Source organism: Mastacembelus armatus, chromosome 19, assembly GCF_900324485.2.
Source record: "Mastacembelus armatus chromosome 19, fMasArm1.2, whole genome shotgun sequence".
NCBI classification, from domain to species: Eukaryota; Metazoa; Chordata; class Actinopteri; order Synbranchiformes; family Mastacembelidae; genus Mastacembelus; species Mastacembelus armatus.
In genome coordinates, this window is record NC_046651.1 from 18,898,587 (window position 1) to 18,924,243 (window position 25,657).

General features: G+C 45.7%; 1 protein-coding gene across 1 annotated transcript in view; it reads left to right on the top strand.

The window, feature by feature from the left end:
• grid1b (glutamate receptor, ionotropic, delta 1b) overlaps window positions 1-25,657 on the top strand; it is a 323,064-nt gene that overhangs the window by 154,518 nt on the left and 142,889 nt on the right. The window contains exon 3 of the mRNA XM_026315689.1: window positions 20,931-21,215. Coding sequence (XP_026171474.1) covers window positions 20,931-21,215 — 285 coding nt within the window. The remainder of the gene's footprint in view (window positions 1-20,930; window positions 21,216-25,657) is intronic.

A 25,657-nucleotide genomic window follows, 5' to 3' on the forward strand; every position in this document is an offset into this window, starting at 1 on the left:
GGGGGGTACACTGGGTGTTACTGGGGTAGGAAATGATGATGGAGCTTAGTGGAGAGTCACGGGGTAATAGTAGGGTATAGAAATGGTACAGAAGTCAAAGGGGTGAATAATAAAAGTATAAAAGATGTTAGTAGACTGAAGAAGGGCAATAGATGGGGTATTATTGCTGGGTTAAAGGGTACACAGGCCCATAGATGGGTATTAAAGACTGTGAGGGGTTGTTTGGGGTTAAATAACAACAGTGATGGACTCATTCAGGGGACAAAGGAATGACTGGTAGAGTTCTGTAGGGGAATTAAACTGACTAAAGGTAACAAAACTGACTGAAAGGTAGAAGAAAGGACTGATAGGCAGTTATAAAGGTATAATACTGTGATATAGAGCACTAATAAAGGGTAAAATATGATAGAGGGATTGAACAGATGGCTGATGGTTGTAAAAGGTTCTTATAGGAGAGGAACAGTGTGAGATAGTGGTTAAAGGGAAGATAAAAGGCTGAGGGGAAACAATGGAAGTCAATAGAGGGATGATAAATAGGTGTAAAATGATGACATGCAGCTATAATGGTGCTAGATGGAAACAAAGGATGATCCAGGTGTGTAAAGGGATGATAAAGGTATAAAGCAGGGGCTGGACGGGGGCATGGAAAGGTGTATAAGAGCAGGAGGGAAGGTTTGTTAACGATATAACAGACTGACTGCAGGGATGTTAGGGGGTCACAGGAAAACCTGATGGTGTGAAGGAATCAAATCATAGCGAGAAGTGGACCGTAGAAGAGCGTAAAGGTTTATGGAGAAATGGAGGGAGTGGTAGGAAGATAGAAAGTAGGAATAATGACTGTGCATGAAAGACTGAAACGTCTAATGACTCACGGGTGCAGCCGAACAAAAGAACCGACCCCAACCAGCTTTTCCAAGGAGGGTAGTCTGGTTCTGTGAGCACTGATTTCTGACCCAGATTCAGGTACAACAGGATCATTAGTGCTGTGATGAACAAATATGTTTATATACTGTTCAGATTCAGGCACTGGTGTCGGAGACTAACGGAGGGGCCATGGCACTGGATCCAAACAAAGACACGAGTGTGAACAGGGTCAGGGTTTATAACGGGGGTCCAGAAGCTATGAGAGAAGAAGATGGAGGGATGATACGTGACGAGAGCTGGTTTCGTTTCATGTGTAAAATAAAACACATCCACAGCTGAACAAAGCAATTTGAGAACCGCTGTTAAACGCTCCTGCCTGTTCTTCTGTCTTTGTCAGGACCGTTTTTAGCATAATTCTATCAGACTGAGGACATTTTGGCTGGTCCTCACTTTTTTCAGTTGGTTTTAGGGTTAAGGCTAGGGTAGGGGTCGGGGGTTACACAGTTAGTGTCCAGGAAAAGCATTATACCAATGAATGCCCTCAGAAAGATAGAAACATGAGTGTGTGTGTGTGTTAAATGCAGCATCTCTGCCCAAAACTGAAACCATTTTATTAACACTTACCTTCAGCAGCACTTTCCTCTGTGTGTGTGTGTGTGTGTGTGTGTGTGTGTGTGTGTGTGTGTGTGTGTGTGTGTGTGTGTGTGTGTGTGTGTGTGTGTGTGTGTGTGTGTGTGTGTGTGTGTGTTGGATGGAAATGAGTTCCTCTGCAATGATAGCTTATTTAATGTTTTGCCTCAGACTGCGATTCAGCAGGGTGGCTGTTCATTTACACAGAGAGGGAGACGAGTGAGCTCATTAAAAACGCCGGCGGGGAGGGAGCAGAGGGCGAGCGAGGTAGAAGGAGAATGAAGACGAGGGAGGATGAATGAGGGCGAGAGAGCAGAAGAAACGAGGAGGAGGAAAGAAAAGGTGGAAGAAGATAAAGAATAAAAAGAGGGAGAGAATGGGGGCCAGGAGAGAGAGGGAGTAATGAGGAAAAATGTTTCTGGAGGAGGAGAAAATGTGGAACAAAAAGAAAGAAAAACATACAAATTTCCCTGCGTCTGTTTTCAGTCAGATTTTCTTATTTCTTCTAGACCTGGTTTTGTTAGGGGGCTTCTCTGCCACATCACAACATTAGTTCAGCTCTGCATTTTAATATCTGTCTCCAGGTTATGGTCAGGGCAGGTGGGTCTGTAGACTTTCTGTGTCTGATTATTCACCACATCTCAGGCTGTTTCAGTGGCTGCAGGACATCTGCTATTGTGCTCACTGACAGCTGTTTCACAGCTGTGTAGGCCGGATTAACAGTGCTGTAAGACCGTATTATTCCAGAGTGCAAAAACAGCCCGATGGCTCCACGGACATTTGATTTCGCTAATTATTAATCGCAGTCAGAGCAGGAAATTAAACTCTGTGTTTTCATAGACGGACGTGACGATTGGTCATCTGCTGAAAACTGCCTCACCTGCACCAGGAGAAGCTTGGAGGAAACTCATAGTGTTTCTGTGGACGTTCATAGACCCAAGTGCATGATTTTAATGACCTGACCCCTGATGTGTGTCCTTATCTCCAATAGCTCTAATAAGCCTCCTGCACGTTGCCCTGATGGTCGCCAGTTTTTGCTTTGCCACGTTTTGAGTTTATTTCCTGGAGCTGGTGATTTGAATGCACCGTTGCTAATTAAGTCCTGAAGCCAGGCTGCTTATGATGTCTGCAGAGCAGCAGAGTGCAAAAATAACACGTAACGCCTCGTCTGTTACATTGGAAATAAAAGAAAGCTGCAAACACGTTTGGGACGTGCAGTCGGCACAGATGAAGGAAGGAAAGGTGAGTCTCAGGTGGAGCCGTGGTCCAACGCTGCTGTTCCCTCTCGAGTCTTTGTCTCAGAGTTTCTCCCATGTGCTGAGCTGATGTCAGACTAATGTACAGATCAGATGATCTGATGTTTGTCAGGTCTGGTTGTTGTGCACGATGACATGTAACCGGCCCAGGTGGAGCCTGGACATCAGGAGGTTTGCACCAGGAGGTTTTTTATTTGTGAACAGGCATAATGTGAGCACAGTCCAAGCTAAACTGACGAAGCTGTAAATAAATAGAATAAATAAATAGATTCAAGGACAGAAAAAAATCATTACTGAGGAAAATGAACCTGGAGTGGAGACGTGTAGTCCAGGCTGCTGCTGGTTTTCAACCTTCACTCTGAGAGAGAATTTTTTTCTCAGACTTGTTGTTCAAGCAGGTATTTGTACAATTAGCATCATCGTTATTGTCATCACCAATATTCATATTTGTTTCCTTGTCCTTGTAGACTGATGCTCGTGTCATTTTAGATGCAAAACCAGGTTTCTGACTGCAGCACAGAGCAGTGACATTTCTGTTCACACACACACACACGTACACACACACATGTACACACACACACACACACACGTACACGCTGTTTGGGCAGAAATGTGAGAGAACATTTTCATTTTTTCCTCCTGTTCCTGGTTATAGAAGGGACACAATTATTTTTTCCACATAAAGGAAGGCCTGACATTTATTAGCTGCCAAAACTCAAACTGTGCTTTGTAGCCCATAGAGAGACAGGAGTGTGTGTGTGTGTGTGTGTGTGTGTGTATTAATATGTGTCACTGCTTCCAAGAGAGCAAACACAAATATGCCTTTTTCATTTTCCCTGCTCTGCGGCCGAGATCAGATGTGATAAACATCTCCGGTGCGGCCTTCTGCTGGTTCTCTTCATCACCTACCAAACAGGGAAAAAGAAAACAGATAGGGCCTGAACTGGACTCCTGGACCTCAGCTGAACCACGTCCTCCCTGCCATCCATTCTCCTTTTGTAAAATACACTCCCATTGAATTCATTTCTCCCTGTGAGCGTTTTCCCATGCTGTGCCATTTTTCACTGGAGTCAAACTGGGCCAGAGGATGATGGGAAAAAAGGCTCGTCTGTGGTGTGAAACAAAAACAAGGATTCACAGTCAGATCAGCAGAAGAGGCTGCGTTGTAATTATCCTAATGCCTCCTATAATGGGATATTTCAAACACAGAGTGTTTGCATCTCCCTGTGCTCCTCTTCCCCGAACCACAGTTTGCAGCCCTGTGCTGATAAGAAAAGAGGTTTGAATGTCACTGTGGAGAGGCTCGCCTCCATTTCACCGAGAAAGGCCTTTTTCAGTCCAGTTGTGGAGGGAAAACACAGCAGCAAAGACACTTCTCATTAGTTCATTTACCTGCTCATCACTCACCTGCACCGCCTCCATTTATTTATTGATTAACACTCGTTGGAAAACTTTTAAGCGTCGTCGGCAACGTGGCGTCTGTCGCGGTGTTTGCTGGATGTTCTACACGACCTTCACCCGTTTGCTCGGTGCTGTCGAGTTGGGCTGTTGTGATTGGACGCGGCGTCCCGGTCTCTAATGGAGCCAAATGAGCTTTCTGAGCCTGGTCCCTCAGTAATGGATGGAAATGAGGCGGGAAGCCACAGGAGCGACTCAGACCTCATCTGGTCGTCTGACACCTCAGCCAGCACTCAGCTAATGGCTGTGTGTGTGTGTGTGTGTGTGTGTGTGTGTGTGTGTGTGTGTGTGTGTGTGTGTGTAAACACAAACACTGACAACGACTGTTTTGTTTGTGCATTTAAAAAGCGTATAGAGGCAAATATAGATGCACACGTACAAACTCAAATCATAAATGTATATATGTTGACTCTCTCTTGCAGCCACACACACACACACACACACTGAGACACACTCTGGAGACTGCATGCACAGTGTGTGTGCACTAATGTGAAAATGGCTTTTGCCCTGTGTTTGGGCTGCAGGCTTCACCTGCCCAGCTGCAGCTGATTTCTGAAGGAAGGCTCTGATTGTGATGAACAGCCTGTAAACACAGCGACAGGCTGTTTCTTCTAGAAGTTCTGGGAGATAAAACTACATTTTTGAAATATCGACATACATGTTGGTCTGAGCTGATCTGTGGGAATCCAACCAAAACCCAACATATGTTAATTAGTTCTGTAAAAAAACAACATAGACCATGGACACAGTCCAACATGAAGGTTGGCCTGAATTCATCCAAACACCAACGCTGTTTTTCCTGATCCAGGTGAGATATCCCTGATCACGTGATTGACACAGGAGTCTAAGCCCCATGCTCAATAACCATCCACTCTGCCGCCATTTGTCTCTGAATGTTGTGCAGATCATCCTGGCAGTTGATCAGAAACCCAATTAGCAGAAAACACACCAGCCTCCCACACACTGAACTCTGCCTCCATAGGTTCAAATTGATATTTTGCTAATTAGACATCAAATTGGATCCGAACGATCCCATTTTCATCTGTTCGTCACCTATGAAGTTATGAAGTTATGAGTTTGAGTTTTTAAAGCACAGGCTGTCAGAACATTGACAGGCTGTGAAAGCCAGAGTCGGTTAATATATTTCACGTTATAGATGAGAGAGGGCTCGTTCATTAAGTTTATCAATCCTCCTGCAGGATTAGTGGGTTTTTTTCTTTATTTTAATTGAGGTTGTTTGTTTCTGTTGTTTGCATCATGATGTTGAAATGAGTATAACAGGCCTGTGCTGCTGATAAAAGCCTTTACCTGCATGGTGTTTCATGTCTCACTGACATGTGAAGAACTGCACCACAGGGCTCATTATAGGCTCATTTCAGAGTACACACATTTACTGCTGACATAAGTATTAGAAACCACAGGCAGACAAATGTTGAGCCTGTGTCCTGACGCAGAATTATCCTGAATTGAGGTAATTGGAATTGGTTGGATAAACAGGAGGAGTCTTCACCAAAGTTTTCCGTTGTCCGAGTGCCTTCTAGTCTGGTCTCCTTTTCCCCCAGCTGTCATTAATACCAATATAGGATGAAATGAAGTTGGTGGGGCCGAGGTATCGATTTGACCTGATGAGTCCCACAGACACAAAAACGAGAAAAAATGGCTCCAGGAGAATTTATTACAGCTGCCAGAGTCTGTCTGTTCGTCCTTCACGTTATATCCCCCTTCCTTCCCACAGCTTTGATTTACACAACCAGGTGCTTCAGACTGTGTGCACAGTGTGTGTGTGTGTGTGTGTGTGTGTGCTGATGCAATGGAGATAATGGAGGCTGTTTTTTTTTTTCACCACTAACACAATAGTCTCGCTCTGTCTCTCTGTGACAAGTTTTCCATGAAGGAGATATGGGTGTGAACGTCAGCGAGCAAAGATAATCATCACAGCCATCGGAGAACCTCATATACACACACACACACACACACACATCTGGTACACAAACACAGTTAAACACAGACACACTCTTACATTCCTGTTCTGACTCTCTCTCCTTCCTGCCTCTGCTTCTCTTCTGAGAGTGTGTTTACCTCTGCACCATAGACTGTATTTATTCTCTTCATCCGTAAATGTTGGTGTAAAATCCTGGACCTTATTTCTGACCAACCAACAGCAGGAATCTGAATCTGTTTGATTTACAGGGACATAAATATGATGTTAACTCACATGACTAATCTGCTGTGACTATAAATGATTCATTTTCTTTAATGAGCTTCACTGTCTGTTGTTGTTGTTGTTGTTGTTGACTATGACATATCAGCAGGTCATCTGTCAGTGTTGGTGTTACAGAAGCAAAACGTCACTTATTTCAACTGTCCCTATTATTTAATACAGTTTGTATGTGTCACCCATTTGTACTTAGAAACATCTGTGGTGGTTTAATTTAACACCTTTCCTCCAGTAGTTTTAATATCGGCCGTAATTTCACCAACAAAGGCTCATTAAGTTTTGCATAGATTGTCGTAAAGTGTCCACGTCCCCTTCAGGGTGAACTGCAATAACGGTGATGACTTATCACCTGAGCAGTGGAGGAAATCAGGAGGAGGCTGGTCAGAAAACACCAGCACTTGTTTTTCCACCACCAACAGTCTTTCTCAGACCCTGTCCAGGCAGGGACACAGTTTCATTATGGTCATACAAAGGTCTGGTACAACTAACGGGGAAGGTGGCATTCTGCAATCTCACCACTAGGTGCCGCTAAAGCTCTCAGATTTGACTCGTTGCCCCCATAAGAAGTGCCACTCAAATCAGATTAGCAAACACTAGCATGCTAATATGCTAATTTAAGCCAGTGAGGATGGTAAACTCTGTGAGCATGTTAGCATATTAGCTTCCAGAGGTTTGGTGACACAGTGCAGGACTAGCTGGAGACCTGCTGGAGCTGGAATGCTAACCCCTAGCACGCTAATCAGCCGGGCTATGCTGACTGCAGTCAGTCCCGTCTGGGTTTGGTTCCATTAGACCCAAAGTGAGCGAAACCAGCAGGGGCTCCCAAATGAAGCAGCTTGTTTGGTTGTCAGGGTCTGTGAAGGTGTGAGTTTGATTGAGGGGCGGCCTGTTTTCATTCTCACTCCTAAAACCCAGATCACAGCTCAGTTATTAGAGCTGGTTCGTGACGTTCTCACCTGGAGCAGAGGAGGAAACGCTGCAGAGCTAATTAACTGAAAATGACAATAGAAAGTCAAGTTCTCACTCTAATGAAAAACAGAACCTCTAGTCTCAGGGCTGCTGAACTTTAAAGCTGCAGGGAGCCTCACGAACCAGTGCATCATCTTACTGGGCTGTTACAGGTCACATGTTTCAGTCCTGTTTCAGCTCTGGGTTGTTCCGGTATCCACTGGTTTGACCCCTCCTGTGGTCTCTGGTTTCACTCTCCGATGTCAGATGTACAGCGGAGTCACACGTTTGCGTCACTTCTGTTTTATCGGCTCGTACGTTTCGTCCTTGAGCTTTACTGCGTTTCTGTGCGGCGCTGGGTTTATACTGTGCTGATTGTTGCTGACCTTGACTTTACTGCTCACATAAAACACATCCGTCCCTCAGAATCTTACCGCAGTGATTACATGTAATGTTCAGCTCCATCTGTATGTCAGCGTCGTCTGTGGAAGGATGTACCTGAGCCTCCGGCTCTGCCTCGTGCTCCGGCGTGTAATGGCTGCTGCTGAATGTCACTTTGCTGGAAATGGCACAGCCTTATCGGCCTTTTTAATCAGCTCTTAGTGCACGTCTTTGTCTTTTTTATTCTTTTTATTGCAGCCTTTTCCCTCAGGTGCGTTTTCTCAGTGACTCCACAGTCATACGGTAATATTGCTTGTGCCAACACCACCTTGTTATTATTAGCTTTTAATCAGGTCTGGAAACAGTTTAATCAGTTAACATGTGATCAGAAACAAATGAATTGAAGCTGTGGAGTTAACCACAGTCTGAGTCTAAAGAAAATGGACAGTAGATACGTTCACTATGATTCGGTTTGAGTGGATGTTTTCATAGTTTTTATTATTTTTATGTAAATGTGCTGTATCTTCAATCTGACCAGACTCTTCTTAGCAGCAGAGAGAAAAACATTTTATTTATTGCGACTCTGCCCTAAGGTCATCAGTCTGAACTCGGTGTGCTCCTTCCCACTATGCTGCGTCTATAAATAAAAGTCATTTTTATTTCTGTGTCATTTTAACAACGTTTCATAGGAGAATTTGTTGTTTGCTGTTGTTATTCCGTCGTCTGTATACTGGCAGTGCTAAGTGATGTTAGGTGACGTTATATTATTATTTCTTTATTTGTGGGGATCCTTTCCATCCTCAGCTAAGTTTCCTTTAATCCGTCCTCTCCATCACTTTGTCTCTGTCTTAGTCCTCCTTTACTATCACTTTTTCTTTCTTGTCTGTATCTTTTCCTTCTTCTTCTCCTTTTCCTCTGTTTCTTCTTCTATCCTACCTTTTCAGCTGATCTTCCTTCTCCTATCACCTTCCTTTCCTCCCTGTTCTCTCCTTGCCTCCTTCTCTTTCCTGTCATGGGTAAATGAGTCTGTCCTTGATCTACAGGCTGTCCGTTGGGCCTTGCTATCCCCGAGACAGTGCTGTGTTTCTGGGATGAGGCGCTGACCTCTGAACCTCCTCTTGGCTGCTTGTGAAAGCTGACAGGAACCACCGGGCTGCTCTGCTCCTCGGGGAGAGAGAGACATGAGAGGAGGAGGAGGAGGAGAAGGAGGAAGCTGACAGGCGGAGATATTTCACACTCGGGTTGTAGAGCTTCCCCTCAGGGCTGAGCAGAGGGTTTTGTTTGAAGTTTGGATGTGTCTGGTCAGCTCTGTGTCTCTGGACTCCAGCCGAGCATGTTGCTGTTGCTGCCGCTGCCGCTGCTGTGAGGGCCGAGCTGATTAGCTGCTTATTCATCATAATTAGCCGATAGACGGACAATAAAAAGGCCATCGTTTGTGTCCAGTGTCAACTTCTTGGTTCACCTGCCAGGAGCTGGTAGACAAACCGTGCACCTGCCAAAAGCAGCTTCACCTGGCCAAATGAGTTTCTGTCCAGCTGCGCTCGGATCCTACGTTAATGTGACGTGTTTTTCATAAGAGCTTCAAATTTCTCCTTTAACCAAAACTAGTTGTGCAGGTAGTTTCTGTTATTGAGCAGCATTGAAGCTGCGTCCATCAGCTGCTGTAATTACACCGGTCACATCAAAGGGCTGTTACCACCTGAAAATGTGTCTGTTGCTTTTTGCTGCTAAATAAGAAGAAGCCAACACACTGGGACACAAACCAAGGTCCTTCCAGTAAATGCAAATTTAATCCATATTGTATCTTTAAACCTTCACACAGACGGTTCCTCAGTGTTAGTTCCTGAATGTTCCTCACAGCTGGACTCTTCAGTAACGAGTGGAAAGCAGGAGTGTGTCTGTGACTCCTGTCCCATTGGATGTTTAGCTGTGACTTGATGAATTGATCTGCTCCTCTTCATCCTTTCCTCCCCCTCAGAGTTCTGCTGCCTGCATTAAGATACAGAGGCTGCTCTAACAAGCGTGCCCTCAAATAACCTTTTCCACATTTTATTTAGTTACATGCTCCCTTTAACCTTTAAACTGCTCTTCAGTGGTAGCACACTGTGCTCCTCACATGAAATTATCCCATTCAGTGTCCTGAGGGGGAGGCAGGTTCTGTTTTTTTCAGACCAGAGCAGAAAAACTGCACATCAAACAGGCCACACGTTCTCAGAGGACCGGACCCCCCCCAGACTCCAGCTGGTCCCCTCAACTGTCCCTGTGGTTTCCTTCAGGCCACACGACAACAGACAATCCTCGGTTTTACGGCGTGTGCCACGAAGGAGGTCTGAATGGTTCAAGTGAGACAGATGATTGTGGAGAGGCTGCTGTTTGTTGGCACCGCAGAACCATAATCCACCAAGCAGATGGACTCCAAGAGCTGTGGCCAAACAAATCCAAAGATCCACAATTACAGACAGTCATTTCATTTCGCTGTGTAGACACAAGCAACAAGGAGCCGCTGGTTGTTTAGCACTGATCCAGTCTGTGTCAGTTGAATATTTCAGGCTTTGCAAAGTCTGTAAATTGGCTGTTTGAGGAATACGAGCTCGTTTCGATGGCTGCATGTTGAGGATAAACACGTCGGGGGTTTGGAATCAACACGATTCAACACGGGGACCATGTGCTGTCAACTTTTTAAAATGGAAAGCTCTCACTGCTGCGCCTCAGCTGCAGACAACGCTGAGCGCTGATCGGAGCCGTTAGTTTGGTTCAGTGGACATAAATGATTCAGGTTTAATTCCTCCGCAGCCATTATAGAAATCCTGTGCGTAGAATCGAACGTCCGACTGAACGACCTTTCTGCAGGACGGCTTTAGATAACGGCGTGATGGTGCGATAGGAAGAGAGAGTCTTCTCTAACGAGCACAGAGGTTTCGCTGTGTGATTGGGAGACATACCTGAGCCATGGGGTCTTCGCTCTGCAGACTGGCCTCATGAAATTCATGACCTGACTGATGTCAAGTGACGTCTCAGTGCAGGTGCTGACCCCGGTGAGACAAATATGGAGGATGAGGAGCAGGAGGAAGACACTGGGAAGGAGGAGAATAGTAATGTGAGTGTTTTCTTCTCATAGAAATCTGTGTCTGGCACCCAGACATGTCCAGCAGCGACTCTCCAGTTTGATTGCAGCTGCTGTTTCAGGAGAATTCAGTGTGTCCATGCTGTGTGCTGCCCGTCCACCTCAAGGTTTGTCGTGTTCTTTTATCGCTGCGTCTCCACACGTACGTGTCGGACTCCAGGTCTGGTTTTCTTCTGGTCTCCACTTGTTTATCTGTGTGTGTGTGTGTGTCTGTTGACTGATGGCGTCGTCCTTCTGATGTCTCATTGGGATGAAGGTCACCCAGAGACGATGCTGCTCTCCCTAATAAAACCCTAATTCCACATTAAAATCTACATAAAATCAAAATGCAGTGATTTGACTCTCATAAATCTCATAAATCCGTATTTTGTTCACAGTAGAACATAGAAAACATCAAGTCTTTAAACTATTTTAAGAAAAAAAGGAAATTTTGAAATAAATGGCAGCATCATGTGTAAATAGAGCTGGGACAGACCCACGTCTGCCCACGGGAAAAACAGTAAATGCAAAGAGTTTACGTGCTCAGTGCTGTCGTATGCAGAAATCGATGTGTTTTCACCCAAATGAAATATGAATATTATTCATCAGGTTGAATCAGCACAGCTCAGACAGTCATGTTAATAGAAGCCTCCACAAAGCCAGTCTGTGGAAATGAAGAAGAAATATACCGAGAGAGATGAGATGAGATGGAGGTTCGATCCGGCTAATGGTTTTGTTTTGTTTGCAGCACATTAGCTCTGTCCAGGCCTGAAACTCATTACCGATTACAACTTTTCCAATCCATCCTGTTTTTTTTTTCTGCCGTGCACATTTGTGGCACCGCAGCAGTCTGGTTAGGGTTAGGGTCAGGGTTGGGGTTAGCAGTCTGCTGCCAACCCACTGGTGTTGCATTTGTTTGGCTGTGGAAACTGAACACAATAGGGCTGAATGCTTTTATTGTTGTTGGGCTGTTCAATAGGATTTGACCTCTGACCTCTGTGCGAGTTCTCACATGGTGGACTGGTAGTGAACATACCCAGGAGCCATTGTGTGAGTTGCTATGTAACGTGCACAGGACTGCTGCTGTGACTGTATTGACTTATTTGTGCATTATTTATTGCATTTCTGAAATATGTGGCTGTTGGTTCTCAGAGTCCATGTCTCCATTAAAAATCCATGTGTGTATGTAAAGATAATGCAGATGTGTGTTTACACACACACACACACTGTCACGCGGCGTCGGCCGAAGCTGAATCTGGACTGTCGAGCGTGGCGGCGTGTGGGTGTGCAGCCTTATTAGTGTTACGGGTCATTCGTTTCATCCTCTTATTAACAACTGTCGAGCACCAGCTCGGCCCGGAGAGCAGTGAGGATGTGGGGGCTGGAGAGTCTGGGGGGGGGGGGGGGGGGTGGTGCGGACAGTGTGGTGGTGGCGTAGGGTGTTATGGGTAATGGGGCTGCAGATCCATGGAGACAGATAGTTTAATTAAGCATGAGAGAAATCAAGCCCCCACTGGCCTGAGGTGAAAAATGAGCTCAGAGGGTGGAGGGTTGAACACGAAGGGCGGGCTGTGTGTGTGCTGAGGTTTCTCTTCTTGCTTTTTACACAGCAGCGTTAAAAACCAACAGCAAGATATTTGTAGTGCACCCAGACAAGACCAGTCCAGGTCTGCAGTATCTGTTGTTGTTGTTTTTCACTGCACTGCTGGACTCAAACCTCCTGTGTGCAGGGGATTGATTCTTATCAATACCAGTAACTTATCAATAATTAAGACAGCTGCAGAGTCTGTTGCATGTATGAAGGCACGTTAATGCCAGCGTCAGATTTCCTCCTCATAGTTTATGCGGTCGCTGCAATGCATTCTGGTCAGGGTTAATCACAACCACTCTGGCAGGTCTTTAAGCACATGCTTCATGAGGAACCCAAAATTAGGACCAAAGTATTTTCCTGTTTTTATATTCGCTCTTTTCTTCAGATCAGTCAGGAAAGTGAAGCGTCGCAGCCGCCAGCCCTGGTGGGTTCAACTCCCATCAGAGCCTCTAACGCTAAAACTCCTCGCACTTACACTTCACAGGATACTTCAACCAGAAGTACCCAGATGAAAAAAGGAAACGGGGACTAAGAGAGACATCGAGTTCAGAAGAGTAAGAGGAAAAAGGGAGGAGAGAGAGGATGGAGGGAGGAACGAAGGAGGGAAGTTTTACGAGGGAGGGAGGAAGGCGATGTAGAGAGATTAACTTCAGAGACTGGTGAGAAGCAGAAGGATAGAAAGAAAAAGTGGGAATCAAAGCACCAAGCCCAGAGGACACAAGGAGGGGAGGAGACACAAACAGGAAGGAAACGTCAACGACAATAACGGGAAACCAGAGTGATGGCGGCTCACGCTCACTGGGTGATCTGGGATTAAACTCATGTCGTTTCATTGGCATCATGGCGATTGATGACAGCACGTCGTCATGGCGACTGATGACAGCACGTCGTCATGGCGACCACTTCAAAACATGAAACCAACGATGACTTTCCTGTACTCACTGTAGTATCTGTGATCACGCATGTCCACAGTCGACTCTTTGAGCCTGTAAACAGTGACGGCCGTTCTCAGAGTCTAGAGCTGGTTTTTGGAAACAGACGGGCCCCCCATTGTTGGTGAGGAAGAACCATGTGAGCCAGGTCAGCGGTGTGGCTCCCTGCTGTGTTTTTAATAGTTTTTGGACAACAATGGAGGTCTACGGCACAGACCCATAAGCTGAACCAGGTTCTGGATTCACACACATTCATTGGTGCTGTCGGTCTCTGGATGGGATCTGGACCCTGCTCATCATGTCACAGTCAGGGAGTTGTCTGGTCTACAACCACGTTGGGTTCCATTGTCTTCACAATCTGTGGACCCGTGTTTTACCAAAGCAGAACTAATTTCCCACCTGAAAACCTCCACAAGTCTTCAGTGAACAGCTGGATTCAGCTTTTCACGCTCGCTGCTGTTTGACTTTTGTCCCTGCTGGCCCCTGCAATTCTCTCTCAGAGCTCGATAATTATACAGCTTGAAAGAAATGAATCTGCTGCCTCTCACTGCAGCATTTAAATGTCACAAATTCCCAATGAAAATACATGTTGGCAGGTAACAATCACATTCAGCAAAGGCACCTTTGACCTAACAGCCCCCCCCCCGGCAGGAGAGCTGGTTTATGCTGGGTGTTTGTGTGACTCTGCTCTTTTCATGGCTGCAGTAGATCATTGGATTAATCAACAGCAGCAAAGCAGACGCTGGTTTTCATGAAGCCATTGTGGATTAATTAGGTGAAGAAAAGGATATGAAATGTGAAAAACTATGGGTTTATAGAAGTGAGACTTAAAGACACAGCAGGAGAACAAAGAGCAGAATCCCGTCATCTTCCTGCTCCGTCTCGTGCCGGTGATCTGTTCAATAAGGCCTCGCCTAGTAGCACTAATCCTTTTGTTTTGTTGTGCCAGCCTGGCTATCTGTTTCCACTGACTATCGATTATCTGTGCCTCCCTGCCCTGTGCGTGACACATGAATGAATCTCATTTCCCTCCTTATTGTGCTGCAGCAACTTAAAAACAATCCAGCCGCCGTCTTAATTCCCCGAGCCAGAAGGTGCTGAGATAAAACAGCAGCTGGATGTTGGCGATGAGCACATGATCTGATACGGGGAAGCTAAGGGCGTTTTCAATAGTTTGGCCGCAGATAAGGCGTCATTCACAGATAAGACTTGTTAAGTTCTTATCCCCCGGCCACAGCAGGTAGAAAAAGGAAGGGCAGGAAGTGTGACGTCGTCTACGAGTGTGAGAAAGGGCAGTTTCAGACCTGCTCGTTTTTAGAATCACTCCTGCATCACTACAGGTTGAAGTGGAAAAGTGCCCACCTGAGCCCTGAGACTTGATTCCAGTCTGAACGTCAGCCACGACTGCTTCAGAGGCTCGACTCACAATGGAAGAAAAGCTAAATATAAGAGCGCGTCAAGTGGCCCTTGCAGACACACAGTGTGAATACGTAATTATTAGTGTAATTATTCTCTGCTTTAAAGGGTAGATGTCTGTGTTGAAACAGTTCTGCTTGTTACCAGCTGTGCTCTCCCAGATGGTTTTTAATGGACCCTGGCTTTTTATAGAAAACTTCATTTTCCTACTGTGCACCTCAGACTCTGAAGAACCTGTGGAAACGTTAGACACGGTAATGAAAGGAGTTAAAGGTGAAGAGTGTGTGGAGGGAGGCGTGCAGGTGTTTTCTTAAACATTTGTGTTGCATATATGTTTTGATTGTTGTGTGGCTGAACGTTGAATTTAAGATTTGTGTCTTTCCTGGAAAGAGACTCGTGACTTCACCTCGATCTTTGCTGAACTTCATGGATTAGCCGTCCTGTTCTGACTGAGAACCAGATGTTTAGTGTTCAAGCAGAAAACCCCAGTTGCAGTCTGATGGAAAAGTCTTTACTGTACCACAAACTGGTTTAATTCAATTCTGGGACTTTTAAGAGACAGGCATGCTTCATGATTAATAATTTTCCATGTTGTATTTTACATTTTATTAAACAGGCAAGAGCAACTGCAGCCATTTTCTAGAATCTGATCAGTTCCCACGTTGGTTCTGTTCATCCTCATCTGATCCATTTCGAGCCTTTGAACTTGACCATGTTTTTCGTGGCAGGTTTGCATAACCAGCTGTGAGATTGTTTACACGTCTGACAGATCTGAGGTTTCTCGAATGACATATTTAGAGAATATTTCAAAAGCCTTCCCTGCATCTAAAACACATTTCTCACCGTCCGAGAGGCCTTTAATGGCGTCCACAGGAACTTTATATAAACCTTTGCTTTGTTTCTCTGAGCTAAACTGGAAGCAGGATATTGATAAAGATCCCACTAATAAGGACACGGGCAGAGGGAGGGAGATCTTTGTCTCGCTCCGACTCTAATGGTTTTCGTCTCCCGCCGTCTGTTAGGACTCACTCAGTAAGTGTCATTTGGATGCAGAGGGAGTCGCTCCAGCTAAATATTGTGCAGGCATCATTTAGCGCAGATGAAGCCATGACTCACTGTGGACTCATATAGTGAGCGAGTCACGTTGCGATCCAAATCATTTTAGCTGGCTGCTGAGTGAGTTACTCCAACAGCTACAGCGCTGGGTTTCTGAAGCAGTCCCATTCTAGTATATTATGCTAATTGGCCCTCGGTGAATTCAAGTCTCTGATGCTCTGAGGCTCATTAAACATTGGAGGAACACGTGGAGGGACGTGTGACCTCTTTGTGCGACTGAAGATCAGGCCTGCAGGGCGTTAACTGAGAAACCTGTGTTTTCGTTCTGACTCTGGGTCGTGTGGAGACAGACCCTCAGCTCTGTTTCCAGTCGGTCTGTTGGTTTTGAGACTGAATCCTGGACTAACACTCGTGGACACGGACACCGTCCCAGTGGCCACGGTGTCTGTGCTGGGTGTGTGAGGTCATGTCAGTTATTAATGCTCTGAGGTGTTGATGATTATTAGTTGCTCAGTGCTTTAACCAGACTTAGGTGAGCTAACGTCACCGACTGGGCTGCTGATCTGACAGTGAGGCTCAACCTCCATCTGTGAGCAACGTCCTGCTGCCAACACATCACACGACACCACAGCGGCTTAATAACACAGCGATATTTAACATTTTAGCTCAGCCTGTGTGTTCCCTGGGGGGGGGGGTCTCTTACCAGGGGCTTCTCTGTTGGTGGTGTTGTGTTTGAACGGGTCCAAATATCAAACCGTTTTTCCAGAACAGTCCCTGCTGTTTGCACCGTGTTCGTCACCGTGAGCTGCCTGAGCGCTGACGGCCGTGGTGTTCGGTGCAGGCTGACACACAGCGGGTGATGCTTTCATGGGGAAATAAGGGCCTTTAGTCTGTGTCATTGTCACATAAATCTCTTCTTTCTTGGTTTTTCTAAATCAAAGATGTTGTGCAGGTGTTTAATTGCAGTTACTGTTTAATGACATCGGCGTCTTCTCGTTAGCGTCTTGTTCTTCGGTTGTTTTCACCGAATCGCTTTGAATGTGCAGGAGGTTTAAGTCGGCGCTGTCATGACGAAGCCTGGGGACAGTTTGGAGCTGCAGACTAAACTTTTCACCAGATTTGGTCTGAAAAAGTGAGGTGGTTTTTGCAACCAAACAGATGGGAGTGGAAACAGCCTCCTCGGTGAAGGTGCAACCCCAAAGGTTTCCACAGCAGCTGTGTCGTTGCCCAGCAGACCATAATGTGGCACTAAACTCTCCACTGAAACACGACGTCATAAACTTCTTGCAGCCGGTACAGCAGGTCCTTCAGGCTGGTTCTGGAGATTTGGAGTCCTCCTGCAGCTATTGAGGAAAATCGAGTTCCCGACCTCTGTCCTGTGAAGGATCAGCAGGGATCCGACTGATTTATTTTTATTAAATTGACCAGGTTGGAGTCAGATTCCAATCTTATCTGATGGGCTTTTAGCAAAAGCGTTTGCTAATTTATTACAGGATTATACTCTAAATGCTTCAGTGCAAATTCATTAGCTCCTCTCTCACAGAAGCCGCATTTGTCTCATTATCTTCCAGACCATGTAAATTTCGGTGGTCGGATTACCGCCTCGTCATCACTTCTGGAAAGTGCCGGATGCTGACGAAGCACGGCTTACGAACGGGCTGCTGTTCCCTTAATAAAGATGAATTTCATACATGGCTGGATGTTGATGATCTAAACGGCCCTGTCCTCGGTTTGTTCTCAACTCAGAGAGATTCAGCCTGAGTTCAGCCAAGTTTGGCTCATCAAAAATTAAGTGGCGTGGTGCCTGCGACCAACCAGCTGTTCTGCCACAGTATTTTCCTCTTTGCTCGTATTTTTTCCTGGAAGACTACCTGCCGGTGCTTCATGCTCCTCTGCACCAGTGTGTTTTTATAACATTTCCCCTGGTGAGAGCTCAGACATAACACGCCTGCTGCCCTTTGGAGCATCTCTTGACCTTTTAGTCTGGACAGATCTTCTCCTGCAGAAAAAGCTGAGCTCTAACCAGAGATGAAGGCTGCTGAGAGGCTTCCTGTGGCCGTCTGCCTGTCGGGGGGGGGGGGACGGACACACAGAGGCAAAGGGTTTCCATGTGGATTTGGGCTGATGCTGTGAAGAAAAGCTGGTGTGGAATTAGTTGCTTTTTAGGTTCGTTTACTTTGTCAGTTAAAATAAACAGTAGTTTGAGTTTATTTCTTGAGGTAAGGAACACATTTGCATCAGAAAATATGTTGGGGCTAATTCATAAAGCTGCTAATGCTGAATATATTTCTATCCATGTAATGAGGAAGCATTTTTAACGCACACAAGTGCTGAGGCTTAACCAGAGTAGCTGTGATGCTCGGACCCGCCTGGACTGTCCTGTGCTTTGCAGACCACGTTCCTAAAGGATGGAGTCCAGTGAACAGTACTTTATCAGACTCGCAGACTGAATCTCAAGAGGTGCACACAGTAAATGTTGTTGAATAGAAGCATCAGAGGCAAACTTCAGCTCCTGCTCTGACGTTTGTGGCCCCTAACAGGGACTAATGAGTCTAAGGGAGAGAGCCTACAGAGGATGATTAGCTGGGGGCCCCATGCTGCCTCAGCACAAAGCAGGGACTTTGGGGCTGATGTCTAGTTTAGCAGAGGGGTGTAAATGTGCAGACTGCTCAGTTGGAGGATGATACTGCTGCTCTCTGAAGATGTAAAACTGTGTCAGCAGGAAGTTGAACTCAGATTAGCCTATTTTCCAGGCAGCACTTGGAGCAGGAGCAACGTGGCTGTTTGGAGGAGGAGCTGGGCGCGGGTCAGCTTTCACGATTCATGTCACGAGGCAGAACGAGGCACCTTGACGTGAGTGTAGAGAACTAAACAGGAGCATGGAGGCTGGTGAGTGGAGAACAGAGGAGCACAGGTGTTTCTTGTGATCAGGTAAACCCTCATGTCTGCAAAAAAAACCTTTTTCAAGGATGGGATGCCTGGAAACACAGAGCCAGCACTCAGGAGATACATGATAGACACACAATTGGATTTTCTTCCTGGAGGCAACAAGTTCAGACCCGAAACATTTTTTGAACAAGTGTTACGTAATGCAGCCTGGGGCCAGGAGGCACTGGATGATGGCAGTAGATGTAGGGAAATTGCATGTGGTCCCTCAGGAGGTGGCCGCTGTATTTGACACTGTGCAGAAACAGCAGCTCGTGTGTTTCTTTGCACCGTGGGAGGACACAGGAGAAGACGCCTGAGAGGGAACACGGCTTAGATAGAGTGAGTCGGCGGAGAAGGTCGAGGCTCTGGTGTGGAAGGGAAAGGTCAGACCTGTGGAGGAGATTTGTGGGGAAGCGATGATGATGACTTCATCGTTAAATGGAGTCAGAGTCAGAGGGCAGAGCTTTAATCGCAGCTGTCGAAACATGAAGTTAAAGCTTTTGCCTTGTTACACTTTCAAACTAGTGTTTTTATGTCTGGGTGATACTTTTAGGGGGTCTCAGGGGCCCCCGAGGACCATACAGTCCCTTATTGTCTCTGCCCTGTCAACCAAATAGTCTATAGTCTTAATAAGCAGGATGATCCATATCCATATTGATTCATAGCCTCATTCTAATGGTCAGGTGACCTCATTTTCTCACCTGAGCCTGGTTGTCGTCTATGGAAGAATTACACATTTAATGACATTCAATTAACATATTCATTAGTTAATAACAGGCCTAATTCATTGACAGATTAAAAGTAAAATTAAATTATTTAATTACAATGAAATTGTTGATTATTAATTATAATTCAGTCTAATAATTTTTAGGGGTGTTGAGATGAACTGTCAGTTTGCCCCAGCACCTCTAAGGGGGTCTGAAATCCTTCCTGGTTAAACAGACCCAGGTAAAGTTCTGTCCCGGTTCACATGTCAAATGTCTCACTACAATAACACACAAACTGAAAAAATGGCTTTAATATAACGGGTTAAAATGGTTTGACTGGTTTTACTCCAGTCACGGGGTTACAGACTCCGCACAGCAGGGGGCGCCACCCAGTGAAAACACAGGTGGAGCCAGAAACGGTAATTACGTCACGACAGGTAACGTTTTCAAACGGCGGGTTGTCGTGACGAACGTCGCTCGGTCAAGCTGGTCGTTTCTGCAGGAAATAGTTTAGTTTAGTTAAGTTTAGTTTAGTTTAGTTTCAGGCGGTGGAAGTTGTTACTGAGCTAGCTAACACCTGCCGCTAACACCTGCCGCTACACCTGCCGCTAACACCTGCCGCTACACCTGCCGCTACACCTGCCGCTCCAGGTAACAGGCTGCCTGTCGGTTAGCGTTAGTTTACTTAGAAACGAAGTAAAATAATAGTCAACAATATTTAATTTAACGACGAACCTTTTTCCAACACTGTGTAAAAACCGGTTCGCTGCTCGAAGCTTTATTCGATATTCATTGGATTTTATTGGTTATTGATTCTGTGCTCGATAGACTCACGGGTGACACCTGCTGGTTGGTGACACCTGCTGGTTGGTGCACAGCCAAATGAAGCAAATGTGATGAAGCACCTTTTCATGTGTATCTTAACTTTTATTACTGAAACCATCCAACTGCATTTTGTTGTTTGTATCCCTTATTGACATAATTAACACTATTAAATAATAAATAATATAATAATTATTTAGCCCTGGGTCATTATTGATCCTGAATTGCATCATACTGGACTGGGGAGATGTTTACATAACAGTTTGTTTTTATTTTAGTTGGTATTGTGTCTGGTGCTCTGGATAGTCTCTAGACCATCTGGGATCTGGACTCAAGTCTTAGTTCAGCCATAACAGGCTGGACCTGTGGCCTGTTCTTGCCTGGACTCTGAGACAAAGTGCAGGTTGAAAGGTCAAATGGGGGTCAGGGCAGGTGTAAACCAGGTTAAGTTGGATTTGTGACAGCACTGAGGTCATTTAACAGGGCTTCTCTAACTTTGCAGCCTTGTTCAAAATCTTAAAATAATTGATGTTGTTTTAGTTAATTTTTTTAAATATGTCTAATTTACCTTAAACTTGCTATTAAATTATCTATAATTCTTCTTTTTATGCTCCCTCCAGCCTGTGAACTGATGAACCAGGGCATCTTGGCGTTGGTAACCTCAACAGGCTGCGCGTCTGCCAGCGCCCTGCAGTCCCTGACGGACGCCATGCACATCCCTCACCTGTACATCCAGAGGAACAGCGAGGGATCGCCACGGACCGCCTGCCAGTTCAACCCGAGCCCCGGCGGGCAGCGCTACACGCTGGCGGCCCGGCCGCCGGTGCGCCTCAACGACGTCATGCTGACTCTGGTGGAGGAGCTGCGCTGGCAGAAGTTCATCGTGTTCTACGACATCGAGTACGGTAGGTGATCTTTGGGTCTTTGGACTTACCGTTGCTGTGCTGGACTGAGTCTTCTGGCCTGGAGGTTGAGATTTGCATGAATCCTGCAGCTGTTTGGATGTTTGTGTGTTGTCTGCGTCATCCTGAAGCCTTCAGATTCTCTCACACACACACACACACACACACACACACACTCTGCTCGCTGTGCATTTCAAATACTGTATATTAGCACAAATGTTGTGATATCTGTTCTGTAGCTGTAGCCTGACTGTAAAAACATTTAGTTCTGCTGTGTGGTTAAAAATAGATGCTGAGGGTTATTGATCGTTGATTGGTGGCCTGTTTGGAGACGTGGCTGCAGATGGTTCTGCTCGTTGGATGTTGTCAATACTTCCAGTGCTATAGGTGGTGTTTATTGTGCGTGGTTCCACAGTCACGTCAGCCCGTCCTCTTTCCTTAAGCACTTTAATGATGTTACATTTAACTGTAGTCTGAGTTACACTGGACATGTTTTTGTCTCTAGTTTAGTTTGGACCTGGATATGTCCTGGATGCCACTTTTCCTGGTGTGGGTGTGATGCACCACAGCAGTTGTTGTAGGTGCTGGAGCTCCGCAGGGCGCCTGGTCCTTCTTGAGATTTGAGCTGCGAGCTTATCTTCACATTCTGTTTAAGTATTTCAGCAGCAGGGAGCCTCAACCCGCTCGTTCAGACGGGACCGAAGCAAAGAAGCAGCTTTGCTCTTCAGGTGGTAAAAGATGCTGGTGTTTCTGTGGTGGCTTTATATCTTTCTGGCCTCATGCATGTGAATTGTTTATGTTCAGTGCATGAACATTTGCACAGACAAAATAGAAAAACATGCAGGATGCCTCACAAACGGTTTTCATGACTCTCCTCTCTGCTGCGTTTGTTTGGAAAAGCTTACTTGGACTGTATCTTAATGAAATCACATTAGACTCAATGGATTTTTGAGTGTAATCGATACAGGATGGTGGCAATTACAATAGAAGGATATAGACAGATGCAGGCATTTAGCCTCTCAGATACTCTTATCCGGAGTGATTTAGAGTAAGTGCACCCATAGCTGTGGGCCAGGATCTGAGTCCTCTAATAACAAACCAGCAGCAGTGAACAATCCGAACTTTTCAGGTGACCAGAACCTCTTTGTCGTCGGTGTCGGCGTGTTCAGCTGTTTGGGAATAAAACACTTTCTCTCAGCAGGAAGTGTAGATTTTTAAAGCACACGCCTTTTTCAGCAGTGTCTGTTTTTTCTTACGTATCAGCACAACATGTGGTGCAAGGTGCTCGGACCGATCACGTGTTCAGCCACGTGGGAGCCGACAGTCTGCAGGACTTATCGACGTGGTCTTCCTCTCTACCTGAACAGGTGCTAACCATCGTACTGAAATACCTCAGACATTCAGTACTGCACCTTCCTGCTGTTTACCAGCTGATATATCCACCTGCAGCAGGTAGCTAACACCAGGGGGTCTATCTGTCCAGCTCTACAGATCAGTCTTTAATAAAATCAGGTTTAGCTGTAGATCCAGTTGTCCCAGTTTGTTCCTCTGTGGCAAACTGCTGAACTTTCTGACGTTGCTGGTGATTTACTTTTCATCTCTGAGGTGTTTATCCGTATCTCAGCAATTGCAGCGACGTGTTCACGTGCACAACAGACGTTTCAGTGTCTTGGTGGTTGTTACTGGTCATGGTTGTGTTATCGCTGCGGTCGACTTGTGTTTGCAGGTCCAGAGTGCATTTTAATGGAATCAATAACAGAACCGATCGGAGTTTTGGATCCGCAGGGTGCAGCGGACGCCTCACTGCAGGTTAACGTCATGTAATAACATGGGCTGGGAATACTGTTGGATTCTGAGGAATAAAGGAAAGTGATTGAAAAGTAATAAAAGGTTTGGATTCTGAAAACGCCGCTACATTGATTAGTTCCAGAAGTGGATCTTAGAAAAGTCACAGAGACAGATTTTAAAGCCTGAGGTGGTTCAAAGCAGAACCTGCAGGAAGCTGTCAGTAAAATGCATCATGTTGTCTCGCTCTCGTTAATAACTTGGTGGGTAATCGTCTGGAAGAAACTGATGGATTTTCACTCCCGACTAAACCAACCAGAGGTGAAATGAGGCCTGTTAGTGTTTCCTTATTGCACCGCGGAGCTTCTCACATCGATCCTTAAAAAGACAAAAAACACAAGATTGTCCCGGAGTTTAATCAAAGCGTCTCGTGTCATAACTGACAGAGTCAACGGTGTCGGTGTTCGAACCCTCCGCTCAGCAGTGGCCTCTTCAAATGACTTTAATTATGTCCTTAATTTTCCAGTTTTAACAGCAGCTGTTATCTGTTTAATGGGCCTGTTCTTTGTTTTTATTAGTTGTTAAATGTGAGTGAAGTGCTCACTCCGGTGGTAACTGGGATTACTCTGTGGAGGGTTTTTGAAAGTAGGAAAAAGATGAATGTTCTCACTGTGGTGTGGCAGAGATGCTGCGCCGCCTGATCCCACTGCACCACTTCCCAATTAGCTGAAGCAGCATCGGGGTCTGTGTGTTTTCTCTGAAGCGGGACTCGACTCTCTGCATTTTAATCATCGCTACACAGACGTGTTTTTGTTTTTTCTCTGTCTGACAGGGTTTGTATTTTTACCTGCTGTTTTGTTTTCACGCTGCACCGAGAGTTTGACATCTTCATGTCAGTCCTGGAATCTAGTTTCACATCTGTTTTTCATTTATGCCAAACATCTGTATATATATATTTTTGAACTTCTAAACTTAATATTCCCCTGATCATACTGTGCTGGTTTGGGCATTAATTTAACAGGTTGAATTGAATTTGGGTTGAGGTCCGAATGTCCTGATGATAATTATTACTTCTTTGTCCACCCACCAGGTTAAGGTGATGTGAGAATTTCACAAGAACCTTATGAAATTTGACTTTTGTCCCTCGTAGAGCTCAGATTAATTCACAGGCAGGAGAAGCTGCTCATGAATGTTAGTTATGAACAGTCAGTGGCTACAGCACAGCTCTGGCCTTGCAGCCTGATTTTAGTGTTGAACCACTGCTGAGAAACTATTCAGACCAGCAGCTGGAAGCCAAATCAATCTGTGGACAGTGGAGGCTTTTTTTTTTTCTGATGTGGATTTTGGCTGATGGATGTTTTTACTGCTGCTCCTGTGTTTTTAAAGCTAAAAGTGACCCCCGACCCTTTGTTTTGAAGCCTCATCACGGCACAATGTACAACGTTACATCTGGACATTACCATCCAGCTTCTATTGGTTTTCCATTCAAACCTAATTGTCCCAGGGGACAGATGTGGTTAAAGCTCATGTAACAGAAGACAGACCTGGTCTCTGGACTTAATCACACAGTGTTACTGACCTGGACTCTCCTGTTTTCCTCTTGACATTAATCCTCTCTAATTCCTGTCAGTGCTCTGGATCCTTCAAAATGAAATAAAGCTGCGTTGTTCATGGGCTAATGTCCTGAGCTGCCTTTGGAGGAGCATGGAGCGACTGAGCTGCGAGTCCAAAGTTAAAGGAGGAACAGCCTCTGGGTCAGGAGGTTAAGAATTGAAAGTCAACTGAACAAACCACAAACACATTAAAGTTTGGACACCAACCTCCTGCCCATGAACGCTCAGTAAATCATCTTCTGACCCCTCTCCGTCCCCGTTTCCCCCCTTCATCTTCATCCCGCCCTCCTCTCTCGGTGTGATGAGCGGAGCCATTATAAGTGTGGGCCGAGCGGGAGGCCCATTTATTCAGATTAGAGGCTCATTGTTGAGGGATTCGAGCAGCAGATGGGCCTTTTGGTTTGGCTGTCTGGCCGAGTCTGTACGGACCGGCCGGGTCTGTCGCTGGGCCGTGATGATGATTGAAGAAGCTCCTCGCGTTTCCTCCTTCCTCCTCCTGAAACCTCCCTGCTCAGAACTTTCTGTGCTCCACTTTTCAAACGGCAGTAAGGAAGATGTTTGCTGCCTCATAGCCCAGAATAGCTGTAATATATCTACAGGATGAGCACCATTAACACGCACATACACAAACACACCCACCGGTGGTTTTAGGACCTTCTCAAAGGCTAAGAAGCTGGTTTGCCAGCCCAAACATAACGGAGCAGCTCTGTGTTTTCAGGATAAATGTTTGCACCTTGTTATCCTTAAAGTACAGTAGGGGTGTGAGGTGGGGGGGCGCTGCAAACCTATAGAAAGTAATGGGGCTCAGTAAAGGTTAATAAAGGTCAGTAAAGGTTCTTGCCTTCCATAATGGCCTTTTAATAATCCCTCTGTCTTCAGACACCTCCTGCTCTCCTGCTGGGAAACCAGCTCCCTGCTGCCCTTTTGTTCCTGCTCCTCCTTCAGCTCTGTAGGTTATCACATCCACTGTGGCCCATTTCCTGCCTCTCACACACACTCCCTGTTTTCATCACCCTTCAAACACTTTCTGACTACTTTTCTCAGCAT